Here is a 20,054-nt window from a genome sequence, read left to right as displayed (position 1 = left end):
CCATGTTAACTATCCCTAATTGGTCCTTGTCTTTCCAAATACATGTACATCCTGTCCCTCTGGATTCTCTCCAACAACTTGCCCACCACCGACATCAGGCTCACTGGCCTGTAGTTCCATGGCTTGTCCTGACCACTTTTTTATTAAATAGTGGCACCGTGTTAGCCAACCTCCAGTCTTCCAGCACTTCACCTGTAACTATCGGTGATACAAATATCTTAACAAGAGGCCCAGCAATCACTTCTCCAGCTTCTCGCAGAGTCCTAGGGTACACCTGATCAGGTCCTAGGAATTTATCCAATTTTATGCATTTCAGGACACCCAGCACTCATCTTTGGAAATTATTTTTTATTTTCTCAGAATCACAGAATTGTCATGTAGCTTATAATTGCTGTGTTTATCTCTACATTCTTGAAAAAGAACATGTTTGCAATTCTCTAGTCCTCTGGCATTATCTCTGAATCCAGAGAAGATTGACAGAATTGCCAGTCCCTGTACACTTTCCACACTCACTTCCTTCATTGTCCTTGGATGCAAATGTTATGGACTTGGCCATACCGCTCAAAACATTTTTAAGCAGGCAGGTCAGACCGTAACTTTGCAATTTGTTTCTGTAACTGTACAGTGAAAATTATCTGGAGTAAGTTAGCTAGGTTGACTGCCAGGTTTTAAAACAGACAAAAATGTATTCACAGAATTGTGGAACGAAACACAAAGAATAGAATATAGAATACTCACAGTCATCAGTTTACCCAAACTAGATTTAATTATGCTGTTCCGAAAATGCACAACAGTCCTAATAAACTAACCCCTTAAACACAGTAAAAGTGAAACAGAGGCTTACAGGCCGAAGTTAGAAGGGCAGAGAGTCTAGCGCACGGCCCTCTGCTGAATTGACTCAAGCAAGACTTCAGCTTTTAGGACTGACCACTCCCCTTTCATTATACAGCTTATTTCTAAAACATGAAAGCTGTGGCCTAAAGTCTCATCTGTTTACGTATAGACAAAAAGGTCTCCCAATACCCTTTTCATCTCTGTACCAAACCAGTTGTTTCAGAGCCCAAATTGTTTTATGACTCCTCTGAAAAAAAGAACAACCCAGATGGCCTCCTTCTTCAAAGACCGCAATTTCCCCTCAGACGTGGTTGATGATGCTCTCCACCGCATCTCCTCCACTTCTTGCTCCTCTGCCCTTGAACCCCGCCTCTCCAGTCGCCACCAGGACAGAACCCCACTGGTCCTCACCTACCACCCCACCAACCTCCAGATACATCGTATCATCCTTCGCCATTTCCGCCACCTCTAAACAGACCCCACCACCAAGGATATATTTCCCTCCCATCCCCTATCAGCATTCCGGAGAGACCACTCCCTCCGTGACTCCCTCGTCAGGACCACACACCCCCACCAACCCAACCTCCACTCCCAGCACCTTCCCCTGCAACCGCAAGAAATGCAAACCTTGCGCCCACACCTCCCCCCTCACTTCCCTCCAAGGCCCCAAGGGATCCTTCCATATCTGTCACAAATTAACCTGCACCTCCACACACATCATTTACTGCATCCGCTGCACCCGCTGTGGCCTCCTATACATTGGGGAGACAGGCCACCTACTTGCGGAACGTTTCAGAGAACACCTCTGGGACACCCGCCCCGTGGCTGAACACTTTAACTCCCCCTCCCACTCCACCAAGGACATGCAGGTCCTTGGCCGCCTCCATCGCCAGACCATGGCAACACGACGCCTGGAGGAAGAGCCTAGGAACCCTCTAACCACAAGGGATGAATGCAGATTTCTCCAGCTTCCTCATTTCCCCTCCCCCATCTTATCTCAGTCCCAACCCTCTGACTCCGGACCGCCTTCTTGTCCTCCTTCTTCCCGACCTCTCCGCCCCCACCCCCTCTCTGGCCTTTCAACTTCCCTTAACCTCCTTCCACTTATCGCATTCCCAACGCCCCTCCTCCCTACCTTTTATCTTAACCTGCTTGGCACACCCTCCTCATTCCTGAAGAAGGGCTTATGCCCGAAACATCGATTCTCCTGCTCCTTGGATGCTGCCTGACCTGCGCTTTTCCAGCAACACATTTTTCTCCTCTGAAAAAAAATCAAGGACCCAGTATCTTTGAGAAAAGGAACAGTTTTTAGAAAAAAGGACCAGCTTTGTGACACATCGATCTGGTGCATTCTCAACTTTAAGCACCAGAGTATTCTGGAACTGAGCATTAAAGTGATCTAAAAAAGCCCAAGGATTCAAATGGTTGAATGGAGGAGGAGAAAACATGGGAATATTTTGAACAAGGAGAAAGTATGCATTCCAAGACTATATACTCACTCCATTGATTTTGCAGTGAGGAATAAATCTCACCTATAAGTTTGATTCAAGTTTCAGGAATGGTGCTGTAGGCAATGAAGTGTCAAAATAAGACATGATTATCTCAGTGTTGCAGCCCTTACATGACGTTCGAAAAGCTACAGTAATTCTGAAAAACAATTAAACATTTTTATAATTTTTGCAAATTTTCAAAGCGCTTCTAAATAAATTTCAAATCTTTTGATGTCTGACATTTTATACTGTTGTTAAACTGGCTTTTGAATGCATTGTTTATTTAGTAAATTTGCACAGGAATGCTGGGTCTGGATGGGTTGCTCTTCGGAGGGTCGGTGTGGACTTGTTGGGCCGAAGGGCCTGTTTCCACACTCTAAGTAATCTAATCTAATCTAATCTATTCACTATCGCCCCCATATCATTCTAAATACTTCTCATGATTTAGTCACCAGGGCTTGCGTAGCATCTGCTTTGCAGGTAAAGACGCATGCAAAGCATTTGTTTAAGATTTTAATCATGCCTCCATGATTAAATTATCTTTTTGGTCACTGAGTGGTTCTACTCATCCTTTTAACCTCCATTGTGTTGTTTATGTGCCTACCAAAGAGTTTGGAATTTTCCTTTGGTAGCTGCCAGATTTTTCTTTTAATCTGTTTAATTCTTTATCTCCCTTCAGAATTGCATCTACCACTTGACACTGATCATGTACCATATTTTCTTTTCTACCTTAGTCTCTGTCTCCTTTTTCATCCAGTGATTTATGGATTTTCTTGATTCCACTTTTCCATTTCCATGCCATGACTCAATCCAAATCCTCTCCTGTTTGAAGGTAACCCATTGTTCAATTCCACCTCTTTCTGAAGAACTGAATTTAGTAGTGCTCTCCCTGTTGGGCACATACTGCTATAAGGCATTCTCTTGAACACAGTGTAAGGATGATTTCCCTTATCTGCTCTTAACATCCAATCTGTGTATTCAAGTTTTTCATTGTAACAGTTCTATCATTTGCACTCCTCTAATTGCCTTGTAGATTTGTTGATGGTGGAAAGGTTGCACCAAACAATGTAATTGTATGGATGTAGGTTTGCTCGCTGAGCTGGGACGTTCATTTCCAGACATTTCGCCACCCTACTAGATGGAGATGGGCCTCAGGTGAAGCAGTGTACATGATTTCTGCTTTCTATTTATATGTTTGAGTTTCTTTGGGTTTCTTGTGATGTCATTTCTTTTTTTTTCTCTCAGGGGCTGGTAGATGGGGTCTAACTCTGTGTTTGTTGATAGAGTTCCGGTTGGAATCCCATGCTTCTAGGGTTTCTTGTGCGTGTCTCTGTTTGGCTTGTCTTTAGATGGATGTTTTGTCCCAGTCAAAGTGGTGTCCTTCCTTATCTGTATGTAAGGTTACTAGTGAGAGAGGGTCATGTCATTTTGTGGCTAGTTGGTGTTCATGTTTCCTGGTGGCTAACCTACATCCAGAACCTCAATCTGAGCTATAAATCTTCTCAAAACTCGCTATGGGTGCAATACGCTAAAAATGGCCCGAAAATGGGAAACAAATGCCATCCGACAGAGTGCCACCCGCAAACAGCTGTACTTCCTGGACGAATCCCTCAGAAAACAGGTACTACCTAAGTGTCTTAAATACAAACCTCCCTTTAGTACCCTGCTAGCGAAAAGAATAGCAGAGCAAAACGGCGGCTTAGTGCTTAGAGAAATGATTAATGATGCCCACAACAGACTCCGTAAATACAACTGAGAAATTTTGCACCAAAAATCTTTACTTATGCAACAGACCATGAATGGACAGACACAGTACAACAAGCCATAGATATTAGACAGCGACAAACACAGAAAATGAAAAAACTAGACCTGCAGAAGAAACTAGACAAGCTTACATAAAGTAACAACACTGACAACACAGAAGCATGGATAAAAAAAAACTTACCTAACCGACCCTTAACAGACACTGAAAAAGTCGTCTTAGTAAGAGGATTAAATTACAACTGCCAGGATTTGGACAAGAAAGATTTCTTAGCAGCATTAGAAACAACATGAAAAGACAACCAACTCCCAGAAGAAACCCAGCAAGCCATCAGACAGATAGTCGCACCAACGTTAAGCAGAAAAAAGTAAGGAAACACACTCAATACACAAGAAAGGAAAGCACTGGAAAGACTAAAACAAAGATGAAAACATTGTTATCCTACCTGCAGACAAAAGAAGCTTGACAGTCATTCTAAATCAAAGAGACTACATTGAAAAAGCGAACGCACTACTTACAGATACCAACACTGACCAACAAGTGGCGATAGACCCAACCCCACAACTAGAGAACCAAATCACAGCCTTACTCAAAAACACTTCAGAAATCTGGAGAGATAAATAAGACCGACTTCCAAAAAACTAAACCAGATGGATCCAACACACCATGCTTCTATGGATTACCCAGAATTCACAAACCAGGAGTCCCCATCAGACTCATAGTCACTCTACCTGGAACATCAACTTACAGATTAGCCAAGGAGTAACCAGGCCTAAAACACTTAGTAGAAGACTCACGCCACTCCATCCACACCTAAGAATTCCTGAAGACCATCAAAGTCTCCTTTGATGTAACAGCCCTGTTTACATCAATCAACATCAAACTGGCCAAGGAAACACTGACTACACTATTAGAAGACCCAAAGACACATATTGCAAACACCACTAACTTCGTCAGTAAGGGCCGTATCGTCAAGCTACTGGACCTATGCCTTGCCACACACTTCACCTTCAACAAGAAAAACCTACAGACAAACCAACGGAACACCTGTGGGATCTCCAAAATCAGGGCTCTTAGCAGAGGCAGTAATGCAGAGACTCGAACAAACAGCTCTGCCGACCATTCAACTCCAGCTTTGGGTCAGCTACGTGGATGACACCTTTGTCATCACTAAATGAAACAAATTAGAGGAAACTTTCAAGACCATCAATAATACCCTTACCAGCATAAAATTCACTAGAGAGGAGGAAAACAACAACAAACTGCCATTCCTAGATGTCACAGTAGAGCAAACAGCCAATGGGCAACTTCAAACCAGCATCTACAGGAAAACAACACATACGGACCAAATATTGAACTACAGAAGAAATCATCCCAACATCCACAAATGAAGCTGCATTAGAACATTATTTCAATGGGCCAACACACACTGCAGCACAGGAACTACGCAGAGCGGAGGAAAATCACCTATACTGTGAATTCAAAAAGAATGGGTACCCAATTGACACAGTCCACCGCTTTCTCAGCAACAAACCCCAACAAGCAGGCAAAACATGTCCAGAACCCTAGCCACTCTCCCCTACATCAAAGGCATCTCAGAAATAACTGCCAGACTACTCAGACCCCTTAGGTAAAAACAATGACTGCAGATGCTGGAAACCAGATTCTGGATCAGTGGTGCTGGAAGAGCACAGCAAGTCAGGCAGCATCCGAGGACAGGCAAAATCGACGTTTCGGGCAAAAGCCAGGGCTTTTGCCCGAAACGTCGATTTTGCCTGTCCTCGGATGCTGCCTGAATTGCTGTGCTCTTCCAGCACCACTATTCAGACCCCTTGGCATCATTGTAGCCCACAAACTCACCAACACATTAAAACAGCAGCTAATGAACCTGAAAGATCCTATACAGACGACAAACAAAACTAATGTCATTTACAAAATACTGTGCAAGGACTGTAACAAACACTACATTGGATAAACAGGCAGAAAACTAGCCACCAAAATACATGAACACCAACGAGTCACAAAATGACATGACCCCCTCTCACTGGTATCCTTACATACAGATAAGGAAGGACACCACTTCGACTTGGATAAGACATCCCATCTTAGGACAAGCCAAACAGAGACATGCACGAGAATTCCTTGAAGCATGGGATTCCAACCGGAACTCTATCAACAAACACATAGTTAGACCCCATCTACCACCGCCTGAGGGGAAAAAAAACAGGAAATGACATTGCCACAAGAAATGACATCACCAACCCAAAGAAACCCAAACATATAAATAGAAAGCAGGAATCATGTACACTGCTTCACCTGAGGCCCATCCCCACCTAGTAGGGTGACGAAACATCTGGAAATGAACCTCCCAGCTCAGCAAGCAAACCTACATCCAGAACCTCAACCTGAGCTACAAATCTTCTCAAAACTCACTGTGTAATTGTATCCTTGCGATCCTTTGTTCTAGCCAAATTTATTCTGTGCATGAACCCTCTGGAATGTCTCCTTTCTGTATCAATGTTCTCCTTAACCAATACCTCTATGGCTCCTTAATTTCCTTTCCTAACTGTTCTGAACATAAAAGCAGAATTTAACCCAGTTCTGTCCTTCCTTGAGCCAGATCTCTCATGTCACCACAACATTGTAGTCCCACATAGCAATCCTGAGTTGAAATTAGAGTTTCATGCTGTACTCCATGCATTTATTTACATACACAGCAGCCTTATTTAAACTTCATTGCTTTCTCCCTTACTCCAATTTCATCTAATGATTTTGTATTCTCTATAACAATGCTATTCATCTCTCCAAGTAATGTGTCCATCCTGGTATTCCTCTGTAATATTTTCTCTTGGTAATCAGAAGTCTTTTTTTAATGTTGTGAAATACTCAGCTATTAGTCGAATGCTGTAGCAATGCAAGGTTTAGCTGTTCAGTAGAACTCGTTTAACAGATGATATGTAACTGTGAGGTATGCACTGTACTTACTTATTCTAACACCAGATGGTGGTGTTGTCCTCCAATTAAACTGATCAGGTTTGTTATACTTGGATCATAGCTATTAAAATATTTTAGAACCCCAAAAAAGTATTACTTGACTTTTTATTTTCAGAAAAGCCATGTCTTGTGTTTTATGCTGAGAATTACTGTTTAATCTCTGAAGTATTTTTTTTCTTCATTCTTCTATGGGATGAGAGCATCACTGGCTAGACCAGCATTTGTTGTCCATTTCTAAATGCCCTTGAACTGAGTGGCAAGCTGGTTAATTCTGAGTCAATCTTATCTGGCATGGTCTACGTTTGACTTTAGGAAACTGAAAAAAATGTTTGAAGAATAAAAATCCAGGATGCTTTATGGCAAGACTCTTGTAACTCTTTCAGAAAAGTGGAATATAGGTAAAGCAAACCAAGTTGCTGCTTCATTGTTTTTGTTGCTCATTCAAGCTACATTTACTGAAGTTATCACTTTACTAATTTATGCAGATTTAAATAACTTTAGTTATCATTATTGAAATTATCCACTGATATTCAGAATTCTGATTAGGTGGCATTTTAATCACAGGAACTGGCAATAATTGATGTTTATGTACTTATTTAATTACGACATGTATTTCTTGAATATAAAAACAAGATGTACTTCTGAGGCTCTATAATGCTCTGGTGAGACCACATTTGGAGTATTGTGTGCAGTTTTGGACTACATGCCTCAGGAAGCATGTACTGGCCCGAGACCGTGTTGAGAGGAGGTTCACAAGAATGGTTCCAGGAATGAAAAGCTTATGCATGAGGAATATTTGACGGCTCTGGGTTTATACTCTGAGTTTAGAAGGCTGAAGGAAAATCTAATTGGAATATGCAGAATGTTGAATGGCCTGGACAGAGTAGATGTTGGGAAGATGTTTTCATTGGTAAAAGGGACTAGGACCTGAGGGCACAGCCTTAGAGTAAAAGGAAGACCTTTTAGAACGGAGATAAGGAAAAAAAAACTCTTCAACCAGAGAGTGGTGAATCAATGGAATTCATTGCCACAGAAGGCTGTGGACATCAGGTCGTTAAGTATATTTAAGACTGGGATAGATAGGTTCTTGAATATCAAAGGAATCAAGGGTTATGGGGAGAAAGCAGGAGAATGGGGTTGAGAAACTTACCAGCCATGATTGAATGGTGGAGCAAACGCGATGGGCTGAATGGCCTAATTTCTGCTCCTGTGTCTTATGGTCTCAGCATTACGTAAATTATCTTCATCCATGCAGTTTTGCTCCTCCTTACTAGTGCTGTCTGTATCCAAGAAGCAAATTTTAGATATACCATTTGTACATTGTTGTACAGTATAATATTTTCAGTAATCTGTAAAATACAGATGTTCTATGATTTATTTTGAAGACTTCCCTTTGTCCTGTGCTCTTATTATCTCCTTACACCAGAAGTAGCATGCCACGTCCTTTCACAAACGCTCACTTTGTTTGAGCCCAGTGGAATGGTGACTATTTTATTTTGCACAATGTGGAAAACATTGGCGAAAATGGAGTAATTTGGGGCTGGAGTCAGAGTACAAAAGGGTTTTTGAGGAAGAACACGTAAAATGATGGTGCAGCAAGCCAAATGGAAGGGTTTGAAGATGAGATCCTGGAGCTAATATGTTTGGAAACAAGGAGACAACATTGTGGACATGGATGAGCAAAGGTCACTGATGAATAATATTCAGGCAGCTGCACTTTCAACAAGTTTAATTTTGTGAAAGATGGAGGCTAATTGTGGTCATTAAAGTGGTCACTGAAGGCGTCGAGAAAAGTGTCTGTGGTGGAGGAAATTTGATATTAGCAGAAGCAGGCACTATTGAGTGGATCAAAGCGATGTTGACAATGAATGAGTGAATCAATGTTGACTTTTAAAACTTCATTGGAGGAGAAAGTGAGGACTGCAGATGCTGGAGATCAGAGCTGAAAATGTGTTGCTGGAAAAGCGCAGCAGGTCAGGCAGCATCCAAGGAGCAGGAGAATTGACGTTTCGGGCATGGGCCCTTCTTCAGGAATGAGGAAAGTGTGTCCAGCAGGCTAAGATAAAAGGGGAGGGGCGTTGGAAATGCGATAGGTGGAAGGAGGTTAAGGTGAGGGTGATAGGCCGGAGTGGGGGTGGGGGCGGAGAGGTCAGGAAGAAGATTGCAGGTTAGGAAGGCGGTGCTGAATTCGAGGGATTTGACTGAGACAAGGTGGGGGGAGGGGAAATGAGGAAATTGGAGAAATCCGAGTTCATCCCTTGTGGTTGGAGGGTTCCTAGGCGGAAGATGAGGCGTTCTTCCTCCAACCGTCGTCTTGCTATGGTCTGGCGATGGAGGAGTCCAAGGACCTGCATGTCCTTGGTGGAGTGGCAAGGGGAGTTGAAGTGTTGAGCCACGGGGTGGTTGGGTTGGTTGGTGCGGGTGTCCCAGAGGTGTTCTCTGAAACGTTCCGCAAGTAGGCGGCCTGTCTCCCCAATATAGAGGAGGCCACATCGGGTGCAGCGGATGCAATACATGATGTGTGTGGAGGTGCAGGTAAATTTGTGGCGGATATGGAAGGATCCCTTGGGGCCTTGGAGGGAAGTAAGGGGGGAGGTGTGGGCGCAAGTTTTGCATTTCTTGCGGTTGCAGGGGAAGGTGCCGGGAGTGGAGGTTGGGTTGGTGGGGGGGTGTGGACCTGATGAGGGAGTCATGGAGGGAGTGGTCTTTTCGGACCGCTGATAGGGGAGGGGAGGGAAATATATCCCTGGTGGTGGGGTCCGTTTGGAGGTGGCAGAAATGACGGCGGATGATACGCTATATATGGAGGTTGGTAGGGTGGTAGGTGAGGACCAGTGGGGTTCTATCCTGGTGGCGGTTGGAGGGGCGGGGCTCAAGGGCGGAGGAGCGGGAAGTGGAGGAGATGCGGTGGAGGGCATCGTCGATCACGTCTAGGGGGAAATTGCGGTCTTTGAAGAAGGAGGCCATCTGGGTTGTACCATATTGGAACTGGTCCTCCTGGGAGCAGATGTGGCGGAGACAAAGGAATTGGGAATATGGGATGGCGTTTTTACAGGGGGCAGGGTGGGAGGAGGTGTAGTCTAGGTAGCTGTGGGAGTTGGTTTATAGTAAATGTCTGTGTTGATTCGGTCGCCCGAGATAGAAATGGAAAGGTCTAGGAAGGGGAGGGAGGAGTCTGAGACGGTCCAGGTGAATTTGAGGTCGGGGTGGAATGTGTAGGTAAAGAGTTCAACCTCCTCGTGGGAGCACGAGGCAACGCCGATACAGTCATCGATGTAGCGGAGGAAAAGGTGGGGGATGGTGCCAGTGTAGCTGCAGAAGATGGACTGTTCTACATATCCTACGAAGCGGCAGGCATAACTGGGGCCCATGCGGGTGCTCATGGCCACTCTTTTGGTTTGGAGGAAGTGGGAGGATTGGAAAGAGAAGTTGTTCAGGGTAAGGACCAGTTCAGTCAGTCGAAGGAAGGTGTCAATGGAAGGGTACTGGTTGGTACGGCGGGAAAGGAAGAAGCGGAGGGCTTTGGGTCCTTCGTGATGGGGGATGGAGGTGTACAGGGACTGGATGTCCATGGTGAAGATAAAGAGTTGGGGACCAGGGAAGCGAAAATCATGGAGGAGGTGGAGGGTGTGGATGCTGTCCCGAACGTAGGTGGGGAGTTCTTGGACCCCACGAGGAGGTTGAACAGTTCATCCTCTTTACCAACACCTTCCACCCCGACCTCAAATTCACCTTATACATATGTTAATCCTTGTCTGTGGATGATGCCACTTCCCTATAAGTGGGTAGAGCCCACAATCTGTTTTATTTTGAAGACTCTGGAGTTTGGGAAAGGAAGTGGAGCTTTTCATTATCTAAAGGGGCATGTGGCTTTGTTTGCTGGGTCAGCATTGATTGTCCATCCCTAAATGGCCTGGAGAAGGTGGTGGTGCATTGCATTCTTGAACCGCAGTATTCCACTTGGCACAGGTATGCCTACATATTAGAGTAGGAGTTCCAGCATTTTGACTCAGTGGCAGTGAAATAACAGCCATATGCAGTTGGTTCCATTATAAAGTGTGTTTCTTTAACACGATTGAAGAATTTAGACTGGTATTTGTAGAACGCAAGCTTTCCTTAACCTGTATTGGCTGTAACGCGATTCTGGGCCCATTAATTTAAATGATGCCGCTATTGTGCGAATTTTTTCTCAGGCGAAATGGCAAGAGAACGGAACTATTACGTTATGTCAGAGCCAACTGTACTTCCAAGTCGGGAGGGTGCATCACTTGGAAAGGAACTTGCAGGTGGTGTTCCAATGTGTCTGTATCTCTTGTCCTTCTAGATTGTAGTGGTCATGGGTTTGGAAGGTGCTATCTGAATTGGAATGTGTCAGTCTGCCTACTGCTGACATTGAGTCAAAAATGGAAGCATGTCCTATAATGATAAACATGTTATAGCAGTTTTACCTGTTGAAGCAATAGATATGTTATAAAACCAACCCAAGTTGTGGGTAACTTTCTTTCTCATTGACTTTTTTGTTTCATCAGTAAGGGAAGTTTGCTTTGATTTTCTTTTTTAAGAAAATTAATTACAACATTTTTTTTTCCTTTTTTGTTAGAACTTGGACACTCTGTGGAACACCAGAATATCTCGCACCAGAAGTTATACAAAGTAAAGGTCATGGGAGAGCTGTGGACTGGTGGGCATTAGGTGTGCTGATGTTTGAAATGCTTTCAGGGTAAGTATTTTGGAAATTTTTAAAAAAATTGATTCCCTCAAGTTCTTCATATTGTTAATATTACTCATTTTGATAGCTGTTTCTTGGCAATGCTTAAACTTTGAGTTACTGAAAAAGAAGCCTCGCTTGTTTTTAAGTAAACTGTTTCCTCTTAAGCCTAGGAAACAAGAGAAACTCTTACCTTTTGAGAAAACTATTATGCCTTTACTCCAAAAGGCTAACCTCAGTGCACAGTATTTGACAACTCACTTGCTAAGTGGAATAGTTATGAATCAATATCTAAAGCCCTCATAGAGCCTCTCTACCTCTCGCTAAATGTTAGACCAGTCCAATATGGTACTGATTCACAATGGCCAGGATGTTGACAGATTTAATCCTTGTCTTTGTTTATTTGTCTATTACCACTAAACTAGTCTAGGAGTGCTGTAGTTGGCTTTTGTTCTCTAGGCTGGAAGAGGAAAAATTGAGTAGAGCCATTCACTTGATCACTATCCAGTAACACCTGCTGAAAAAAAAACACAGATGAGAATGTTGGTTAAAGGGAGAGTTTGGCTCTGATTGAATCTATTACTCATTAACCCTGGAATGTGGAACTCTTGATGATTTACAGGGTTATGAGAAAGATGAAGGTCCCAATCATTTTGATTGAAAATCAAACTTGTTCTAAACTTTAAGCATCTTTTACATCTTGGAAATAGATGGTTTGAAATCATTTGGCAAAGTTTGACTCTAATGAAAAAAAATTGTTCCAAAAACACAAATCTGGCTCTATACAAATTCATCCTGTAGTATTAGGAGAGGCTGGATTGACTGGAACATTTTTTTCCCTGGAGAGTAGGAGGTGGAGAGGTAACCTTATGGATGTTTATAAAATCATGAGGTGCAGATAAAATGAATAGCAAAGATCTTTTCAGTGAAGGGGGATTTCAAAGGTAGGGCGTTTGTTTTTAAGGTGGGAGGAGAAAGATCTAAAAGGGTCCTGAGCAATGTTTTTGCACAACCGTGGTATGTGTATGAAATGAACTGCCAAGGGAAGTGGTAGGTGCAAGTACAGTTACAGCATTTTTAAAAACATCTGGGAAAGTATGTGTATAGGAAACATTTACAGCATTATTGGTCAAACTGAGGCAAATGGGACTAATTTAATTTGGGAAAACTGGTTGGCATGGACGAGTTGGATCGAAGGGTCTGTTTTCTGTGCTGTGCACCTCTATTACACTTGAGATTTCTTTCACTACTTTAGGCTATTAAAGGTATTAATTTAGCAACCCTTGAACATGTTGATACGGTTTGGTATACTGTACGTGGACTTTCATAAATGTGTAATTTTTAAAAATGTTTAAGTAACATAGAATGGATCTCTCCCTAAAATTGGCTCTTGTCCATCTGCTGCTGTTGTCCTAATTTGTACCATTTGATCACCCTTTTAAACCTGATGCGTATCAAGTTTTAGTCTGCCTTTGTCTAGCGTTCAAGACACTTTCTTGTTTTTGAATCCATGCATAATTCACTCTTATCTATCTCTATTCCTTTACCTCCATCCTTTGTGCTATCTCAGTTCTGACCAATTGCACATCCTCCGGTTTTATAGATCCAACACTGGTGGCAATACCTTCAGTTGGCGAAGCCCTTAGCTCTGGGATGTCCAGCTTGAATCTGTCTATCATAAGTCTGTGACCAAGTTTTTAGTTACTAGTCCTTGCACCATCTTTTGTGTTTCTCTGTCAGATTCTGTTTTGTATCGCTTACCAAAGTGCTATTTAAAAATGTCTTTGGGTGTTATTGGTATAGTTCATAATCTTGCAACTCATGGTAAGTATTCCTGAAAAATTAATTTACTGAGGAAACATTGGCCATTTTTCATATACAGTAATTTGATGTTCAATTGCTTGTACTATGTTTTCAAGGGAAACGCTAATATTTTAACACGTGTGGGTTTAATAAGAAAGCACAAAGGTTGCTTAAGGTTCTGCTTTTTTTTGTGAATTCCCCTCTCTTTCCCTGTGACGTTGTTCAAAGCTTCATTTGTTTGTTACTAAAGTATAAAATATACATTTTGTTAGGAAACTTTCCAGACTCTAGTCATAAAAATTTCTAATGGTTTGTAAGACTGAAGGTGGAGTATTTATGGCCTGTGAGCTGTTTGGCAGCAAATGTACCAATTGGTAGAGACAAATTATCATTATTTAGTGCTGTGAGATGTTTTATTTCTGTAAAAGCCAGTGACTTTTTGAATAGTTTGCAAAAAACTTTGTTTGAATTGCTGCACATCCAAATTCATTTAAAATATACATGAATACAGCTTCCTGTCTAGAGTTTATAATTTATACTTTAACTTTCTGGAGAAATAGACATTTTATATTGAGTTGCCAACATAATTCTGACTTTTGCACTGTTTAATCTGCTGAGTCACAGCATGCATGGAGTCAACGTTTAAGATACAAGCATTGTACGCCAGCATATTATTAGTTATCCCTTGTTGCACTGGAAAAGCAACTCTGCCTTTCTATGTAATTTTGAAGCGTAGTTAAAGATTGTCATCATCAGTGGTCCCTTGCAGACGAGGATGAGTCCCCGTGGTGCCTGTACAGACTGATCTGGGAACCATGAGCTATATTACACTTGGGGCAGGTTGAAGTCACGGGAAGGGGTGGGTGGGGCATTGTGTGGCAGTGCACTCCTTTTGCTTTCATTTTTTTCCTGATATAAAGTCTCAAGATGTTCAATGCCTTTCCGGATGCTCTTCCTCCACTTTGGATGGTCTTGTGCCAGTGATTCCCAGGCGTTGGTGGGAATGCCGCACTTCACTAATGAGGCGTTGAGAGCAGCACTGAAGTCCTTCTTTGTCCAGCCGGGGCTTGCCTGCCATTTCGGAGCTGGAAGTAAAGCACCTGCTTGGAAAGTCTTGTGTCAGTCATCCGCGTGACATGCCCAGCCATCGTGGCCGATCAAGGGTGATCAGTGCCTCGATACTGGAATGTTGGCCTGGTCGAGGACACTGGTTTTGGTATGTCTTTCTTCCCAGCGGATTTGCAGGATCTTGAACAGGCAGTGTTGATGGTACAGCTGCAGTTCCTTGAGGTGCCTGCTGTACACAGTCCATGTCTCAAAGCCATATAGCAGGGTGGGAACCACCACAGTTCTGTAAACCATAACCTTGGTGTTGGATCTGATGATGTTGTGCTCGGATACCTGTTTGGTCAGGTAGCCCAAGTCTGTGCTAGCACGTGGAGGTGGTGATGGATATCTTCATCAATAGCTACTTTGGCCGACAGGATACGTACAAGCTATGTGAGTGGTCAATGTTCTCTAAGGCCCCCCCCACCCCCGGGAGACAGGCCGGCTACTTGCGGAGCGTTTCAGAGAACACCTCTGGGACACCCGGACCAACCAACCCAACCACCCTGTAGCTCAACATTTCAATTCCCCCTCCCACTCCACCAAGGATATGCAGGTCTTTGGACTCCTCCATCGTCAGACCACAACAAAACGACGGTTGGAGGAAGAACGCCTCATCTTCCGGCTAGGAACCCTCCAACCACAAGGGATGAACTCGGATTTCACCAGTTTCCTCATTTCCCCTCCCCCCACCCTGTCTCAGTCAAATCCATCAAATTCAGCACCGCCTTCCTAACCTGAGATCTTCTTCCCGACCTCTCCGCCCCCACCCCAGTCTGACCTATCACCCTCACCTTGACCTCTTTCCACCTATCACATTTCCGACGCCCCTCTCCCAAGTCCCTCCTCCCTACCTTTTATCTTAGCCTGCTGGACAAACTTTCCCCATTCCTGAAGAAGGGCTTATGCCCGAAACGTCGATTCTCCTGTTCCCTGGAGACTTTGATTTTGACTTGAAGGTGGTAGAGGTTGAATGATTTCCTATACGTTCTGTAAGTTTGTTCCACTTCAGTGGGGAGTTTGTCGGCAGTGAGGTGAAGAAGCATTTGATCAAGCACAGTATTGGGACGATGGCGCAGACCTGCTTCACACTGGTCCAAACAGGAAATGGGTCAGCGTTGGAGCCATTTGTCATTACCACAACTTCAATGTTGTTGTGCAGCAGGCAAAGGATGGGGACAAAGTTCATGCTGCAACCAAAGCAGAAGAGGACATTCCATAATGCTTCCCAATTGATAGGTTAAGGATAATCTACTTTGTAGAACATAAATAGATTGTTTGATGATGCTGTCACTTTAAAAAGGTATTTTGTCCAAGAGAGGTCTTTAAAGGCAGAGATGCCAAATAATCTACTTCAATAATGGCAGGGGAGTGGCCAGTTCTCCCAGTTCAGGTTTTTCTAGTTTGGTTTAGTTGTAGCAGAGAGGTTGCTGCAATCCAGGAAAAAAAAGGTTCCAGGTTTCAGCAGATGGTTCCTGACTGGTTTTCTCACTAAAATCCCTCCTGTCTGTAAGAACTGCCTTTTGCTGAGGACTGTGTTTGTGGGATGTTACGGGAATTGGAACAGCTCTTTAGTTAAGTTGCTACATCGCGTCGGTTGGATTTTCAAATAATTAAGTTATTCTAAATTCTGTTTTCTTTTGTTCGTGTAGTATTTAAATAAATTCTGTTTTGCTTAAAGCTGAGTGGTTTGGTTTGACCAGCTGCATCACACCTGGAATATCAACTTCACATCTGCTTTTAAAATAAGAAAAAGTTAGGGTCTAGGCTACCTTCCCAATGTTTTGACGGGGCATGGCCTGGTCCGTAACAATTGACTAAGGGCATAACGCTTGTTTCCATGAAGGACATGGGATCATTTGGACTTTTATAACTTTTACTGATGCCATCTTTCTCATTGTGTATTTCTTAAACTGATTCCTTATACTCAATGTGTCCTGGTTCAACTTGAACTTGCATTCTTTAGATTATTAGTAATACTTGCACCACCATAAGATGTTTGTAGTGAATTGAAATGGCACCTGCATTATAGAAGATATGTAACACCGATGAGTCTATTTGGACTAAAACATAGCAGTTTATCAACTATTTTATGACTGAAATGTTAAACTAAGGCTTGTCTGCCTTGGCCAAATATAAGATATCCCATGAATATGAGCCAATATACCCCACTCATAATTTCGAGATGCCAGTGTTGGGCTGGGGTGTACAAAGTTAAAACTCTCTCAATGCTAGGTTATAGTCCAACAGGTTTAATTGGAAGCACTAGCTTTCGGAGCGCTGCCCCTTCAAGTGGTTGTGGAGTATAAGATTGTAAGACACAGAATTTATGGTAAAAGTTTAGAGTGTGATGTAACTAGCATTATACCTTGAAAAAGACATGGACTGTTAAGTCTCTCATCTGTTAAAATAATCATGTTGGTTTCAGTTCTTTCATATGTAATACATTATTGAATGTAATACATATGTAATATGTGTCACCAAAATGATGGAAAATCAAGAATGAGAAGACACAGAATTAAGGTGAATCGCAAAAAATACAAAGGGAATATAAAGGAAAACTTTGTTTTAAATTAGTTTAAGTCCGGAATGGACTGCCTGAAGATGTGGTTGAGCCAGATTGTTACAGTTTTAAAAAGGATTGGGATTATTATCTGAAGAGGAAAACATTGCAGAACTGTAAGCAAAAGACAGGAGAGTAGAACTAGGTTAATTTCTCCTGCACAGACTTGGCACAGGGCGAATGGCATCATTTTTTGCTTAGACAGTTCTAGGATATACTGTTTGAACCCAATGTCAATTTGACCTGTCAAAGCATACATCAGATGACTAAAGTGTTTTCACTTCTTGATACACATATTGCTACAACTTTTGTAAATTAAATCTGTATAACTTCAAAATTTATTGACAATTTGCATGTGGTCTTCTCAATCCAAAGTACAGTGCCAGATTTACTAAACCTATTTCTGCCTTTTGACTTTGTTGGCACACAAATGGGAAGAAGAGACCTTGCTTCAAAATAGTAAATACATAGTCTGTTAACCTTGGTAATGTTGCCAATAACCAGGATGAGAATAGTGATCAATTTTCATGAAACAGCCGACTGTTTAATACAGGAGTTTTATTGTGCAATAGGGAAGAAAAATGGTGAGGTGTAAAACAAATTGCTGTCTTGCCATCCACTTGTTTGTTCTGCTGCTGAAGACTTCATTGTATCAATTAGGAAACAAAAAAAAAATTGGAGAAAGTTTCTTTTAATCCACTCTGCATGATTTATTTTACAGCTACCCACCATTTTTCGATGACAACCCTTTTGGCATTTACCAAAAGATTCTTGCTGGAAAATTGGACTTCCCAAGACATCTGGATTTCTATGTGAAGTAAGTTTACTTAAACCCTTCAGTAATTGCAGTATTATAAAATAATTATGTATCCGGCAGGTATTCTTGGATCGTACAATAATTTTTATTCTAGCACGGTATTGTTAACTAACTTCAGAGTTTCACCTCCAATATTCTGTCTGGAAGCTTATTTTGTGCATTAATTACTCTGTGAAGGACAATTTCCTCACCTCAATTCTGCATTATCTGTTTGTGACTTTAAGCATATTTTGTCTTGTTCTGTTATCGGACCTCCGCTTACAGGTCTTAGTTGAAGAGTGAGTGATTTTTTGCTATTATTACTGTGCACGTTTATAGTGGCAAAATTTGCTGTATCATTTTTCCAGCCCGACCTGCAAGTTAATACTCATCTGTGCTCACCTTTACTGGCTCCTCTATATCTTTCTGGCACCTGTCTTTGGTCTGTTGAGTTCATAACCTGCTCGTACATCCTTATTGGTAGGACACCCTCAGGTTTTCAATCCAAGTTGTACAACTGAGCTAAACTTTGACTCATGCTGGAACAACTTCATTACTATTTGAACAGTGTTTCATTATTATTTAGAAACTGGACCTGAGATTTTAACTCTGATTTCGCTTCACAGATGCTGCCAGACCTGCTGAGTTTTTTCAGCAATTTCCGTTTTTGTTAAATTCTTACTTTCCTTGTTAAGGGGAAATTGTGAATTATTGATGCACTAACTGATTTATCTCTACTAAATAATGCTCTGGAAGCCTGCTTTATGTTGATACTTTCTAATCAATGCCTTCAGAGATGTTATAACTACATCTGGAGTAGGTAGGACTTAAGCACACACCTCCTGGCTCAGAGATACACTATCACTGTGCCACAAGAGCACTGGAACCCTATGTTTTTTCCATATATAGACGTATTCTTACACGACTGAACAGCTTTCTCGCCACTTAAGTTCCCATGACCTTTTTTATTTTTAACTAGTGCGTCTGTGTATATTTTCTAATCAACGTGTTTAGAGACGTGTCTTGAACCCAGACCTCCTGGCTCAGAGGTCGGAATCGTAACACTGCACCCACAAGAGTTCTTTGGGTCTGCTTTGTGATATTTTCTAAACAATCTGTTCAGAGATGTTACGACACGCTTCTGAAGCAGGTGAGACATGAACTGGGCTTCCTGGCTCAGAGGTAGGGATATTACTGCTGTACTGGATTAGATTGGTGCTGGAAAAGCACAGCAGTTCAGGCAGCATCCGAGGAGCAGGAAAATCTACATTTCGGGCAAAAGCCCTTCATCAAGAATACAGGCAGAGTGCCTGAACGGTGGAGAGAGAAATGAGAGGAGGGTAGGGGTGGAGAGAAAGTAGCATAGAGTACAAATAGGTGAGTGGGGGTGGGGATGAAGGTGAAAGATCAGGGAGGAGGGTGGGGGAAGGTAGCAAAGAGTATAATGGGTGAATGGGGGTGGAATGAAGGTGATAGGCCAGAGAGGAGGATGGAGTGTATAGGTGGAAAGGATGATAGGCTGGTAGGACAAGTCATGGGGACAGTGCTGAGTTGGAAGTTTGGAGGTGGGGGAGGGGAAATGAGGAAACTGTTGAAGTCCACATTGATGCCCTGGGGTTGAAATGTTCCGAGGCGGAAGATGAGGCGTTCTTCCTCCAGGCAGCAGGTGGTGAGGGAGCGGTGATGAAGGAGACCCAGGACCTACGTGTCCTCGGCTGAGTGAGAGGGGGAATTGAAATGTTGGGCCACAGGGCGGTGTGGTACATTGGTGCGGGTGTCCCAGAGATGCTCCCTAAAGTGCTCTGCTAGGAAGCATCCAGTCTCCCCAATGTAGAGGTGCCGGCATCGGGAGCAACGGATACAATAAATGATATTGGTGGATGTGCAGGTAAAACTTTGATGGATGTGGAAGGCTCCTTTAGGGCCTTGGATGGAGGTAAGGGAGGTGGTGTGGGCAGGTTTTGCAATTCCTGCAGTGGCAGGGCAAGGTGCTAGGA

General features: G+C 42.8%; 1 protein-coding gene across 1 annotated transcript in view; it reads left to right on the top strand.

Annotated features, from left to right (window-relative positions):
• The window catches only part of prkx (protein kinase X-linked), a 131,621-nt gene that overhangs the window by 74,568 nt on the left and 36,999 nt on the right, over positions 1-20,054 (top strand). The window contains exons 4-5 of the mRNA XM_087988399.1: positions 11,681-11,800; positions 17,983-18,078. Coding sequence (XP_087844525.1) covers positions 11,681-11,800; positions 17,983-18,078 — 216 coding nt within the window. The remainder of the gene's footprint in view (positions 1-11,680; positions 11,801-17,982; positions 18,079-20,054) is intronic.

The sequence above is a fragment of the Chiloscyllium plagiosum genome, unplaced genomic scaffold (assembly GCF_037043375.1).
Source record: "Chiloscyllium plagiosum isolate Xiang-an unplaced genomic scaffold, Cpla_swu_hap1 HiC_scaffold_6, whole genome shotgun sequence".
Taxonomy (NCBI): domain Eukaryota; kingdom Metazoa; phylum Chordata; class Chondrichthyes; order Orectolobiformes; family Hemiscylliidae; genus Chiloscyllium; species Chiloscyllium plagiosum.
The sequence above is the reverse complement of the archived record's forward strand: the minus strand, read 5'-3'. Positions and strand labels throughout refer to the sequence as shown.